At 44.7% G+C, this 14,387-nt stretch overlaps 1 protein-coding gene across 2 annotated transcripts in view; it reads right to left on the bottom strand.

Moving 5' to 3' along the window:
• The window catches only part of LOC141264476 (uncharacterized), a 497,614-nt gene that overhangs the window by 300,270 nt on the left and 182,957 nt on the right, over window positions 1–14,387 (bottom strand). For both annotated transcript variants that reach the window (XM_073676751.1, XM_073676752.1), the window contains exon 15: window positions 5,313–5,480. In XM_073676751.1, coding sequence (XP_073532852.1) covers window positions 5,313–5,480 — 168 coding nt within the window. The remainder of the gene's footprint in view (window positions 1–5,312; window positions 5,481–14,387) is intronic.

The raw sequence follows: 14,387 nt of genomic DNA, 5'->3' as shown, positions 1-14,387 counted from the left end.
TCTCGCTGGTGCACTGGCGTCGTATGCCGTCGTGCCACCTTGGTCGGATCGGCCAGATACTTAGTCACGCCCCTCCAGGCACTCTCCGGTCCATGGTCCAGTGGAACCACAACACCCGCACACGCCAGTCAGTCCGGGCGTGTGCATAACAGCATGCTCAGGCCATGGTTCCCGTTGAGCCCCACGGCCTTCGCTCTCTGAGACGTTTTCCAGCTAATACGTGCATTAAAAATAAATAAATAATTTTTTTTTTTTCTCTAGCTGAGTTCCTGGCTAATTTCGCACCCGTCCAGATGGAGCTTTCTGCACCCGTTCCTGCGGATCCGCCCCAGTACTATGGGGATCCAAAACAAAGTCGTGCATTTGTGGAGCAATGCATGCTGCACTTCAAGTTCTACCCTCTTTCTTTTCCTTCTGATTGGTCTAAAGTGGCATTTATAATTGACTACCTAGCGGGGGATGCCTTGAAGTGGGTCACCCCCCTATGGGAAGCTTGGGATCCTATCGTCCTTAACCTGCAGGCCTTCCTGGTGGCCTTCCTAATGGTCTTCGATGACCCCAACCCTGGAGTCCCTGCTGAAGCTGCACCTGCTCCCGCGGATCCACCACGGTACTACGGGGATCCAAAACAATGCCGTGCGTTTGTGTGGCAATGCTTGCTGCAGTTCCGGTTCTATGCTAATGCTTATTCTTCTGATCGGGTTAAGGTGGGATTTATAATGTCCAACCTAGCGGGTGATGCCTTGGAATGGATCAACCCCCTATGGGAAGCACAGGATCCTATCGTTCTTGACCTACAGGCCTTCCTGGTGGCCTTCCTTTTGGCTTTCGATGATCCTAACCCTGAAGCCCCTGCTGAAGCTTCACTTCCCTGTATCCCGGAGCAGCCCCGACGGGTAATGTGCATAGGTAGCGCACAAGTTCTCCTGCCCGAAAAGACTGTTGCTTGCCCTGAATCCACTCAGGATGACTACACTCTCCGGGAATACTGCTCCCAACCTCAAGAGGCAGTCCAGATGTGCTAGACGCAGAGGCAAGCCGTCACGCCAGGGTCTGTCCTCCCTGAGACCTCCTGACCCCAACCTTGAAGTCCCTACTGAAGCTTCATCTTCCTGTATCCCGGAGAAGCCCCAGCGGGTGATGTGCGTGGGTGGTGCACCAGTTCTCCAGCCAGAAGAGACTGCTACCCATCCAGAGTCCACACAGGAGAGCTTCCTGCACCTGGCATCAGATTCTACACCCACTTTAACCAGTGTGCATGTCCAAGGATGCTCCAAAGCTGTGTTTACCTCCGAGTCTGTACACCTCTACTACCTGGCGGAGGACCCATTGTTGCCTCCTGAATCCTCCGGGATACCACTCAATGACAATTGGAGAGAGACTTCCCTACACCCGGTACCCGATACTTCGTCCGCTCAGTCCTGTGGGCCTGACAATGGGTGCCTCAAAGTGGTAGTTACTCCCGAGTCTCTACACCCCTCTGACCAGGCGGAGGACCTCCAGTTGTCTCCAGAACCCTTCGGGGTGCTACCTGGTAGCGAAAGGACAGAGACTCTCCTATTCTCTGTACCTGATACCTCGCCCGCTTCTTCCAGTGAGTCCGACCTAGTGTACTCCGAAGCAGAGGTTATCCCCGAGTCTCTACACCCCTCCGACCAGGCGGAGGACCTCCAGTCGTCTCCTGAACCCTTCGGGGTGCTACCTGATAGCGAATGGACTGAGAATCTCCTTTATTCGGTACCTGATACCTCGCCCGCTTCTTCCAGTGAGTCCGACCTAGTGTACTCCGAAGCAGAGGTTACCCCCGAGTTTCTACACCCCTCTGACCAGGCGGAGGACCTCCAGTCGTCTCCTGAACCCTCCGGGGTGCTACCTGATAGCGAATGGACAGAGACTCTCCTTTACTCGGTACCTGATACCTCGCCCGCTTCTTCCAGTGAGTCTGACCTTGTGTACTCCGAAGCAGAGGTTACCCTCGAGTCTCGGTATCCCTCCAACCTGGCGGAGGACCCCCAGTTGTTTCCTGAATCCTCCAGGGTACCACCACATAACAAAGAGGCAGTGTCTTCTCTACACCTTGTACCTGATACTTTGCCCATTTCATCCTGTGAGCTTGACAAGATGTACCCCGAAGCAGAGGCTACCCCCGAGTCTCTGCACCCCTCCAACCCGGCAGAGGACCTCCAGTTGTCTCTTGAACTTTTTGGGGTGCTGCCTAAAAATAAATGTAGAGAGACTTTTTTGTGTGCTGTTTCTGGTACTTCACCCGTTTCATCTGTTGCTGAAGATGGCTGGATGGGAAGTCGCATCCTAGCCATCCAGATTATGAGACCAGTTTTGTCTCCTACTGTGGACAATAGAAGTAATCTCCTTGAAGAGAGGGATTGGCCCCCAAATTCCCTGCGGAAGATCCTTGCAGGCCTGAAGAAGAGGGGGCGTAAGGGGGGGGGTACTGTAGCATACCTGGCGGCGTTCTTGCATGGTGTTCCATCTCTCATCATGCAAGATCGCAAACTTCATCTCCCGCCCAGCTTCCTGGTCTGGCTTCTTTCCTTGTGCTCTGCTCTGCTCCACTTTGGCTGCATAGGGCGACGCCCGCTGAACTTCCTGTTTCTTGTACCTGCTGCGGACACGCCCCTGTTGCACCTTCAGCCTATTGCTGTCCATCTTTGGGTATTTATACCACCTTCTTCCTCAAGATGGCGCCTGAGCATTGTTTCTTGTCGGTTGGTTTTTTGTCTCTGACATGCCAGGTCCTATCCTGTTTTCCTGCCTGTTTTCCAGTTCTGTGTCTGAACTGTGGTCTGTTCTTGTGAACACGCTTCTTGCCTGTTCTTTCGCCTTCTAGGGGCCGTATTCCTAGATCTGCCTGTCTGTGCCTTGCGGTATCTGTTCCCGTCTGAACAGAGTCCTGTTTGTGTCCCTGCCTTGCGGTATCTGTTCCCGTTTGAACAGAGTCCTGTTTGTGTTCCTGCCTTGCGGTATCTGTTCCCGTCTGAACAGAGTCCTGTTTGTGTTCCTGCCTTTCTGTCTCTGTTCCTGTTCCTCTGTTCCCTGTTGTCTATGCCTCGTTTCTACTTTAACCTTGTCTCCCTTTTCCCTCTATGTCTGTTTTCTGCGTCTTTCTGCAGAGTCTGAACCCGCTCCTAAATTCCTTCTCGTCGTCTCTGTACCTCTGTTGTGAATTTAGTGTACGCTCGCTACTTCTATGTAAGTACTGTGCGTGCTTCTGGTTCTGCCTTTCCTTCTCCGTCTGTTCTTTGTGAACAGAGTCCTATCCCCTTGCCTTGTTTACCGCTCTGCGGTGTCCGCTCTGCTCCTGCTTAGCTTGCCGCTCTTGCGGTTTCTGCTCTGCTCCTGCCTTGTTTACCGCTCTGCGGTGTCCGCTCTGCTCCTGCTTAGCTTGCCGCTCTTGCGGTTTCTGCTCTGCTCCTGCCTTGTTTACCGCTCTGCGGTGTCCGCTCTGCTCCTGCTTAGCTTGCCGCTCTTGCGGTTTCTGCTCTGCTCCTGCCTTGTTTACCGCTCTGCGGTGTCCGCTCTGCTCCTGCTTAGCTTGCCGCTCTTGCGGTTTTCACTCTGCTCTTGCCTTGCTTGCCGCTCCTGCGGTTTCTGCTCTGCTCTTATCTTGCTTACTGCTTCTGCGGTTTCTGCCCTGCCCTGCTTCTGCCCGCTGCTCCGGCAGTCCTGTCCTGCCCTGCTTGTGCTCGCTGCTCCTGCAGCCCCGTCCTGCTCTGTTCTTGCCCACCGCTTCGGGCGTTCCCTCTCTGCTGTGGTTGTCTACCGTATCTGCGGTTCTGTGACCCAGTCTGTACTGGGTCTTAACCTCTCTGTGCTCCAGCCCGTCCTTTCGGCCAGTACCTCCCTGCCTGCATACTCGCCTGTATCCACCCATCTGCATACCTGCCGTGTTTGCTTACATCCACCAGTCTGTGCCAGCCTAACCTGCCTGTTCCAGTAATCCCAGTGTGGGTCAACCCCCGTGTCCGGAGTTTGACCTGGAGTAGCACCTGGTCCCTCTGCCCGGTTTCTCCCTGGTGCACTGGCGTCGTATGCCGTCGTGCCACCTTGGTCGGATCGGCCAGATACTTAGCCACGCCCCTCCAGGCACTCTCCGGTCCATGGTCCAGTGGAACCACAACACCCGCACACGCCAGTCAGTCCGGGCGTGTGCATAACAAGTATTAAGAATTTGAAAAATAAATGATCAATCCAGGGGGGAAAGAAGCTAATTATTAGAATTAGAAAGAAGATATATTACAAAGTTTCTTATTTTCATGTGTACTCCTGATTAATGACATACAAATTTAAATGATAGCTCCTCTTTAAATTTTGCATTCAGCATGTAATCTCCCAGTTGTAAAAATCACTGCTGTGCAGATGTGTGTTATAACAGCCATTAGTTTTTGAAAATATTCAATGAAGATTTCCCAGCGCCATTGCTGGCTTACACTGCTACATCTCCCCATTTACTGATTTTTGCATTCTAATGATGTTGTAAGTTCAGGGGTCCCAGTGTTAGGTCCAAAAAAAAAACACTTCTAAGAAGGGAATAATGCATCCATCTAAATGGACACATATGCCGCGTGTTAAGACACTCAGGTGATGATTGGATCAGGGTAATTTTAAGCAAAATTATGCATTTTAACCATTTGAATGAACAGGACTATTTTGGACCATGATGGCCCAAGCAACCAATGTTACCTGCATTCCAAATTTTCCAAAAGTTTTTTCACTGAGTAATATGCTTTCCCTAACATGAATCTTCTAACTAGCTTTAAATGCAGAATTTGCATATAGGTGATAATAATCCAAGTACAGACATTTCTGAGTACAGGTAAAGAACAGACAGGGCCTAGGTAGAATAGATATTGGGGCAATTATTATATATCTATATTATGCACAAAATAACTGCAGCAATGACCAATATGCAGGACTTTGCACAAGTATGCCTTTATTTTTATTTTATTTTTTTTAATTTTAATATTTTTATTTGCTTTATTTTATAAGTTACTATAAATGTGTTGATGTTGATTGATGTTTTTTATATATAGATGCCCAGATTAGCAGGGAACATAATTTCTTGCTGCTTACTATCATCACATATAGATCATTGATAACAGAGACCTAATGGTAACAGCTCAACTGTTACCAATGATCTGTCTACAGACACATACAGATTAGATGCAGATTGTGTTTTCCCTGCATGCCCCCTCGGTACGAAAATCTTCTGTAACATCACAGGGTGCCCCAATGACAGATCAAATGGAGAAGCATGCTAAAAAACAAAAGAGCAACATAAATGTCATTATTACCAGCTGAGAGTCGCTCTTCTTTTTCGACTTTAAATGTTCCACTTCACATTCCAGGTCGGACGTCTGTTTCTTCAGCTTGTCTATCAGATTTTGCCCATCTTGATGATGAAGCTGGCCCTGATTCTGCTCTTCACGTAAACCTTTTACTAGATTCTCATAGTTTTCAACCTACAAGATAATTCTACAAATAATCAGTTAAAATGAATCGTAATCTATTGATTAAAACAATTCACCAATTTTGAAAACTGTGAGGCCTTGAAGATATTAAGGACATAAGAAATAACTTTTCATGATAATGTGATTAAAAGGGTTCTCTCATCAGAACAAGCCATATCTAAATGCAGACACATTAGTTTACTCCCAATCGTTGATATAAATAAAACACAAGAGGAACAGTGCCAGGGGGAACAATGCCAAGAGGAAACAGTGCCAACAGGAACAGTGCCAGGGGGAACAGTACAAAGAGGAACAGCGCCAGGGGGAACAGTGCCCAGAGGAACAGTGCCAGTGGGAACAATGCCAGGGGGAACAGAGCCAGGGGGAACAGCGCCAGGGGGAACAGCGCCAGGGGGAACAGCGCCAGGGGGAACAGCGCCAGTGGGAACAATGCCAGGGGGAACAGAGCCAGGGGGAACAGCGCCAGGGGGAACAGTGCCAGTGGGAACAATGCCAGGGGGAACAGAGCCAGGGGGAACAGTGCCAGTGGGAACAGTGCCAGGGGTAACAGTAAGAAGAGGAACAGCGCCAGGGGGAACAGTGCCCAGAGGAACAGTTCCAGGAGGAACAGAGCCAGGGGGAACAGAGCCAAGGGGAACAGAGCCAGAGGGAACAGAGCCAGGGGGAACAGAGCCAGGGGGAACAGAGCCAGGGGGAACAGAGCCAGGGGGAACAGAGCCAGGGGGGAACAGTACGAAGAGGAACAGAGCCAGGGAGAACAGTGCCCAGGGGAACAGAGCCAGGGGGAACAGAGCCAGGGAGAACAGAGCCAGGGGGAACAGAGCCAGGGAGAACAGAGCCAGGGGGAACAGAGCCAGGGGGAACAGAGCCAGGGGGAACAGTGGATGCTAACAAAGAAATCACAGAGACGCAATGCTAAGAGCTGCAAATGTAGTGAACTAGACTTCACAAGAGCTGCAAATCACATGGAGAATATCAATATGCACTTAGGGCCTGATTCATCAAGACCAGCGTTGTTCACGCCAGTCTTGATGAGGGGGAATGTTGGAGTTAGTCGTTCCTGATCCATGAAGAGGTGCATGCTTCTTCATGAATCTGAAGCATCTGACGAGTGGTGTGCACCTCGTGCGCTACATCAGAAATCTCACTTCAGTCAGGTACTGGAAAGAGATTTCTGGTGTAGGGAACGCCACAGCGAATGATCAATTAGCTGACCTGTACTGTCCAGCCCTCATCATGCCCCCGTCCGAACCCAGCCCTGCCCATTTTATTGGAGCTGTGAGAAACTGGTGTGAAAATGCTAAATGTTGCAAAATTTTGTCGCAAGTACAAGTTGTGCCTAAATTTTGCAACTTTTCAAAGCTTTTACTGCAGAATTCTGGAGTGAAAGTTTTGATGAATCAGGCCCATAGACTTTATTGACATGTGAGCAACAAATTCAGACCTAGACCCTGGGTCTTTATCAGCCTCCACCATTCCAATCTATGATATGAAATTTGAAACTCCCAACAAACGTGTATAGTTCTGAAGTAAATTGAATAGTTCATAGACACAATCTATGCATTCAGGAGTGGATTTGTACGCGGGGAGAAAAATAGGAGGAAGACAAAAATCCTAACTCCCTTCAAAAGTTTGCCCGTTTCATTAAAAAAATGGGCCATAGGTAGGTAATGTTTTAAAATACCCAAATAAGCATTAAATACCTGCTAAAGACAAAGCAGCGCCACTTCTATGCTGCTCTTCAGTGATCTTTGTTTACAGTGCTGCAGCAGTCATGTGCTGTAGATACGACGCCAGTGCTGTAGCCCTATTACCAAAGACAGGTCAGGAGCACTGGAGAGGTGGCGATACATTGGCAGGGGGCTTCAACTGGTAAGCATTGTTTAGTTTGATATTTGAAAGAATTTAAGTATTATCTACTTGATAAAAACTGGCAACTCTTTTAAGGCTGCTGTAGATGCAAATCAGATGTACTGCCGTTCAGAAATGTTTTGTCTAATTTGTATAGTTTGGGTAATTTTTAATCCTGAAACTAAGTACTTCTATGGAGTATAGCAGGGATGGAGAACCTGAGGCCCCTTTCTCCAACCCTTCCCCCCAGGAAGGTTCCTGGGGACTGCAGTGCTAGGGCTGGCAGCTACATTTTGATGGCCGCTGGCCCGTTGAGTTCTCCTGCAATGTATATACAATGTCTCGGTGTCTCCTACATGATGTATATACAGCTGTTTTCATGTCTATGCCCTAGCCCTATGTCTCCTATGATGTCTATGCCCCAGCCCCATGTCTCCTGTAATGTATATACAGCTGTCTCAGTGTCCCCTATATGATGCATATACTGCGGTCACGGTGCCCCCTATGTGATTTATTTACAGCAGTCTCATTGTCTCCTATGCGATGTGTATACAGCAGTCTCAGTGTCCCCTATATGATGTATATAAAGCATACCTCCCACTGTTTGAGTTCTATAAATGTAATGAGAGCAGTGATGAATTTCCCACTCTGAGGAGATCGGCAGTGTAATAGTCATCTGTGTTCAGTACGACTTACTGCTGTAAGTTCTTTACAAAACATATCATTGCAAAGAGTTACCAACGCAAATCTCGAAAAGAGGCTATGAGTAGCAACATCATCCATACCACCTAATACCACAGCCGCAGCAAAGAGAAGCAGCTCCAGCAGTCACATTAAGGGTGAGTAAATTAAATGTTTGACCAAATGTAGCAGGGTCATTTTCAAGTTGATAATTTTATACGGCCTCTGAAGGATGGTATAAATATCCAAATGGCCCATGGCAGAAAAAAAAAGATTCCTCACCCCTGGGGTACAACATCAAAACTCCATCCTTTACTATCACAACACGTAAGAATGGAGAAGCAGCTATTAAGTGAATTGTGACAACTAAGTAGTGTTCCAATCTAGCTGTGTGTCATGCAGCCAGACTATAGTTTTCTCTGTTGAACTCTGTAACACTCGATTTTGGAGTGTTATCTTTTGTTTTGTTTAGAGGCGATGATTTCCATGCTCTCTGGTCCATAAAACTATATTAGCATGGCAAACCACTGCATATGTAGTCAGTGCTAGGTCAGATTTATGAGAAGAGCAGCTGTCCGGAAAAGACGCTTAGATGCAATGCAGCTCTATGCCTGTGTAGTTATAGGCAAATTATTCCTAATTGTATCACCTATAAGTGAAGTATACTTCTAATTATCTTCTTCCTACAGCTGTATGAAAATCAATAACCATAAGCCTTAGAATGAAACACACACTGCACGCTCCTGCAGGCTACTAATGAATGCAAATAGTTTGACCTTTCCTTGACAAGCCTGAATATTGTTTCATACTTTTGCCATTAAACTTGCTGTTATCAGCAATTCACATTACAAACAGGAAAAAAAAAAAAGCAAAACAATAACGAGAGAAAAAAAGAATCAAACTCAAAAATAGGAAAATTAAAAAAAAGAAAAAATTGACAACAGCAAGAGGAAATCAAAATTGTACAAAACAAGTGCCTGAACTTTCTGCATCTGAAAGCACATATCTGGATGATGAGCTTCTCGGTTGCATAATGAATTTCTTTTATTCACGTAGCTTTTTGTCTGAAGAGGCTCTCGAATCATCATGTGGATGCAGTTCTGCATAATTTTTATATAAATATTAGAGGAACACTTTGGTAATTGGTTTCCATCGAAATTCACAGTCATTTTTTCTCAAGAGCGGCGTTCTTTAAAAACAAAGGTTAATTGAAGATTGGCTTTAGCTAAACCCCACTGCTGGTGATACACAGAGCTATTGTAAAGGGATAAATAGGATGATGATACAGGTATAAACTTTTACTCAAGGGACATGGAGGATGAACCACTGTTGCAACCCTGGTGTGCAGAAACTAGGCTCTTAACTACTTTTATCACTTTTTAGAAGCGTTTTCCCCCTAAGGGTACCTAATATATTGCACTCAATTAAAAGGGCTACAGTTATATCTACAAACGTGCAGGAGCTGGATAACCTTATATGTGTTATACACGGTTTTTCATTTCTCCGAATGCAGCCAGCAATATAGGCAAAGGAGGTTTTAATTGCAAATGTCACAACTTCATTTAGTGGCATGTATGTAACTCTTTTATAAGAAAAATCTACTATGATTACTGAACATCTCAAACATAACTAAGTATATTGATATTACAAATATATGGCTCCCACAAGTAGGGATGGGCAGACCCGAACGGTAAAATTCGGGGTTCGTTACGGACATCTAGTGGACCCCGAACAGGGACTTCTCCCGGAAGTCTGTGTTATTGTTCGGGTTCAGCAGCCCAAACAAAGCTTGTTGAAAGGATGCAGGGCAGCCAATCAATACGTTTTTTCGGTGTGGGCACTTCCTGCTCTATTACAGCCACGCCAAGTATTGGCATAGCTGTGATTGGCCGGCGCAAGAAGTAAAAAAAACAAATCAATAAATACATATAAAAAAAAAAAATGATGTGGGGTCCCCTCTATTTTTTGACAACAAGCGCAGGTAAAACAGACAGCTGCAGTCTGCAGCCCTAAGCTGTCTGGTTTATCTTGGCTGGTTATCAAAAATAGTGAGGCCCCCATGACATTTTTTCAAATTATTTAAATAAATAAATAAAAAACAGAAGTGCGCATGCGCTGGCACACGTCTTTCCAGCTCATGTACTAGAAGTATTTTACAGCCATTGCTGTGCGCATACAAACTTCTGTTTTTTGCAGTTGGGCAAAGCATACTGCACAGGCGTGAGACACGACACGAGATGTCACATGGCGGTGAGGATGATGCAAAAGGCATCATCCACGTCAAGGACGGCGAGCAGCAGCAGCCGAGGGGAGGGGTGGAGAGGACCAAAGCCACGCCCATTGGACCAGATGGACCCGGTTAGCATACAGCTAGGGAGAAATTAAAAAGGTTTTTTGGGGCTATACAGGGGGAGACAGGGGGTTTATAAGGACTTAGGGAATGCAGCACAGACACTGAATAAGGTGATATTTTTAGCTGCTTTGTGACAAAACTGGTGAAAGGTTCCTTTTAAGCAACATTTATTCGACTATATATTCAACTTGGTGAGTTAACATCCAAGATCATGATTAGACTGAGATAAGAGAGTTAAAATCAAACTTATCTTGTATTTTACATCAAATAATTCACACAAAAAAAGACAACTAAATGAGTAAGGATATTTGTATGAGGCACCAATGTATAAACCACTAGTAAATGCAAATACTATTTTTTTTCTTTTACTTAGAAAGGTTCACCCTATTGTACTCTGTTTACAGTTCATTGGTTATGATAAAGAATAATGGTACAAACAGTCATTAGGCACAATTCATAGTCCGTACAAGTAAAGATAAGAGAATATATTAGAGTGGAATTTAATTCTACCCAAATTTTACAAAAATACACATTTGCCAAAATGTTGATTTTTTGGAATTCACTGGCTGCAATTTTGTTGAGCTGTAAAGAGCCATCAAAAAGTTAAAACGAAAAAAAAATACTTATACTCACCTTACAGCTCCCCTCTTTGGCCCCTCCGCTCCTCAATTTCCCCTATCCGGTTCCTGGCGCATCATCTTACTGTCTCCGCCAGCACTGAAATCCTGGTTTTGCAGATGCGCATGTAAGGTCGCGTAGTGATGTCGTGACCTTACGCTTGCATGCATAGAACCATCCTGGGCCTCGTCAGAGCAAGAAGAGCAGGGATTTCAGCTCTCGCTGCGGGGATAAAAAGGACCAGACGAGGGACAGTAGAAAGCAGAGTATGGAGATGGTACGGTGAGGTGAGGTGGGCATAAGTATTTTTTATTCTTAACATCTTAAGTCTCTCCAGACCCCAGAGCATAATAAGGGACATTCAATTCATGGAGAATAGCTTAGATGTGAATTGAATTTCCTTGGAAAATCCGTGGGATTTGGCAAATTCGAATTTTGTCATATCCATTCATCTCTACAACCTACTATTAAAAAGGTGTCCTCGAAATGTAGTTTTATTATTACAAAAATATACAGTATATGAGCTATTTAGTGCATATGGTCTCACCAATATAAATTCAATAAAAATGATGCCCTCCAGACAAAGCAGCAAGCAGTCATAAGTGACTTCCATTGAAAGATGTGGTCACATGACAGGCTTTCACAGTGGAGAATGGAGGATAATTTTTTGTAAGTATAGATGAGTTACTTACACCATTTAGATAAAGCATTCATGTACATATGTGACTTTTCAAAAACAAAAAGTCCATTGACTCCTAACTATTGCAATGAATAGAAAAATTATATATTTTTATTATATTTAAAGAAAATATAAAGATACCTTCAAATGTATCTGAAAGGATTGTAATGAGTGGAATATTCTTAAAATCAGATACTGTGTATTATACAGTAATTTATTCTAAAAGTAATGCAAAAAAAAGATCAAATATGATATGGTAGTTCATTCTGGATGGGAGCGCTGCTATGTAATTAACTGATTTGTGCCAATCATGATCACAGGTAATCACTTACTGACTTCAGGATATATTAACTTAAGTGTGATTAAAGTATGAATGTGAAATTATAGGATTAAAATACACATTCTTTTTGTACAAATTAAAGTTAAATTGTGGCAATTTGCTTTCATGACAATGTTCACATAGCACTAATGAATTCACGGCTATGCTGTCAGGCTAAACACTGCTATTTGACACAATTTAACGGCATGTGCTAATAAAACTTCAAAAATTATTTTTATACTTTAAAAATAGTGGGAATAAAACAACACAAGGACATCATGTTATACATTAAATCTGAATTACACTCTTGAATACTTTATTTAATCACGTTCTTATTTATGATAACACTTCAGGGTGATCTTACTTTCAGAGTTACCAGACTTGAAAGAGTACCTGCCACCAATCTGGAGCTACCCTTTTTACTTAAAGGCAACCTTTCAGGTCAGATAACGCGGTTAACTTGCAGATACAGGGTCAATCCGCAGGTAAATAGCATTAGGAAGGTGCCTGGCCGCAGTACTGAAACTGCAGCACCCAGGAAAATATAAACTTTATTTCTCCCGGTTTCAACCATACAGGCGTGCCGGAACAGCTTCAGTCACCACTCACAGCATTAATGCATGCACAGCCATCTTTCAGTCAAGTCCCAGGGTGTGCTTACTGCCATTGCTCACAGCATAGTGAGTGGTGACTGTAGCCGCGTCGGCATGCCAGTATGGCTGAAACCTGGTAGGCCCGGGTGGAATAAAGTTCATTTTCTCTCAAGTGACGCACTTTCAATACAGCGTCAGGGCATCTCCATAACACTATTAATCAGCAAATTAACCCTATATCTGTATTTTATAGCGTTATCAGACACGACAGGCTCCCTTAAATAAAAGAGTGGGCAATCCCGAACTTTCGGGTGATGGCATCCCGGCATACAGAGCGGGATCCTAAACCCTCCATGGTCCATCTCTCACATTATTGCAGGTATCTCGCTTTTTGAGCTTCCAGCACTGCCACATTGCTCACTGTTATGGCTGCCAAAGCACATTCATACGGGTAATGTACAAACCAGGGAGACAAACACCTGAATCTGAAAAGTCCCTGTTCAGACTAGAAAACCCCCTTCTCTGACCCTGGTCTGTCCCTGCCTGACAGCGTAGGATGGCACTCTAAGATAACGCAATAGCGCCCGCACTCAACGGCGGCTTACCCTGAATGTCCTTAGCAGCTCCTAGGATAGCTAGAGCATTAGTTCCCTAAGGAGTAAATGAATCACACTGCAACCAACACAGCCAAGTGAATGAATCCAACAAAGTCTATAACCAGCAGGAAACATCAGTAAGGAAAGGTATTTAAAGCTGCACCCGAAAAGTGATAGGACAAACAAACAGAGGAAATGAAGAACACCTGTGTTAAGCTAGACAGACTGCAACCAGAGAAAAGGTGTGTCTCCTGTGGCTGAGCAGAAACAGAAGCTGACCACAGAACACAAACTCAAGGGATCGAATCCAGGAGCATGACACTTACTAAACGGTGACCATACAGTAGAATCCTTAGAGCGCTTACCGTATGGAAACCACTTAGTAAATGATGGGCAGCACCGTTCCAAGATCTCTCGCTTTTCTGAAAGGGGCCATGAGGGGTTAAGGGATATTGCTCTGCATGCCATGATCCCATAACCCGGAAGGTCAAGCCCAACCTTGGCTAGAAAGTTGAGCTCTTTTTTTTTGGGGGGGGGGGGTTATTAAAGAATTTCCAGAGCACTTTTGACAACAACAGTATATTTAGGAAAATTACCAGTCTGGGCCTGCCCAATCTTTTATAAATAAAAAGGGCAGCCCCAGACTGCTGACAGCTTCTATTTAAAGTCTACTTTCAATAAAAAAAGACAACACGTGACTTATGTAGCAGATACCGAAGCTTCTTCTGCTCTTCCTGATGTACTTTCTATCTGCATCTGATGACATCACTTCTGATATCAGTGATCACACTGTCTTGTCTCTAAGAAAACCTTATTGTGGTGTTCACAGAGGCCTGGGAAAGAAAAAGACAAGGAGGCTCTACCATATAGTAGAAGTTATGCAAGATGTACTGGGTTAAACTGGTTAGATATACACTGTGTGCAGAATTATTAGGCAAGTTGTATTTTAGAGGACTATTTTTATTATTGATCAACAACTATGTTCTCAATCAACCCAAAAGACTCATAAATATCCAAGCTTAATATTTTTGGAAGTTGGAGTGGTTTTTTTTTAGATTTGGCTATCTTAGGAGGATATCTGTTTGTGCAGGTAACTAATACTGTGCAGAATTATTAGGCAACTTAATAAAAACCAAATATAATCCCATCTCACTTGTTTATTTTCACTAGGTAAACCAAAATCAGTGCACAAAATTTAGAAATAAACA

This window comes from Phyllobates terribilis, unplaced genomic scaffold (genome assembly GCF_046119375.1).
Source record: "Phyllobates terribilis strain yellow unplaced genomic scaffold, ASM4611937v1 Scaffold_4__5_contigs__length_816908805, whole genome shotgun sequence".
In the NCBI taxonomy this organism is placed as follows: Eukaryota; Metazoa; Chordata; class Amphibia; order Anura; family Dendrobatidae; genus Phyllobates; species Phyllobates terribilis.
The sequence above is the reverse complement of the archived record's forward strand: the minus strand, read 5'-3'. Positions and strand labels throughout refer to the sequence as shown.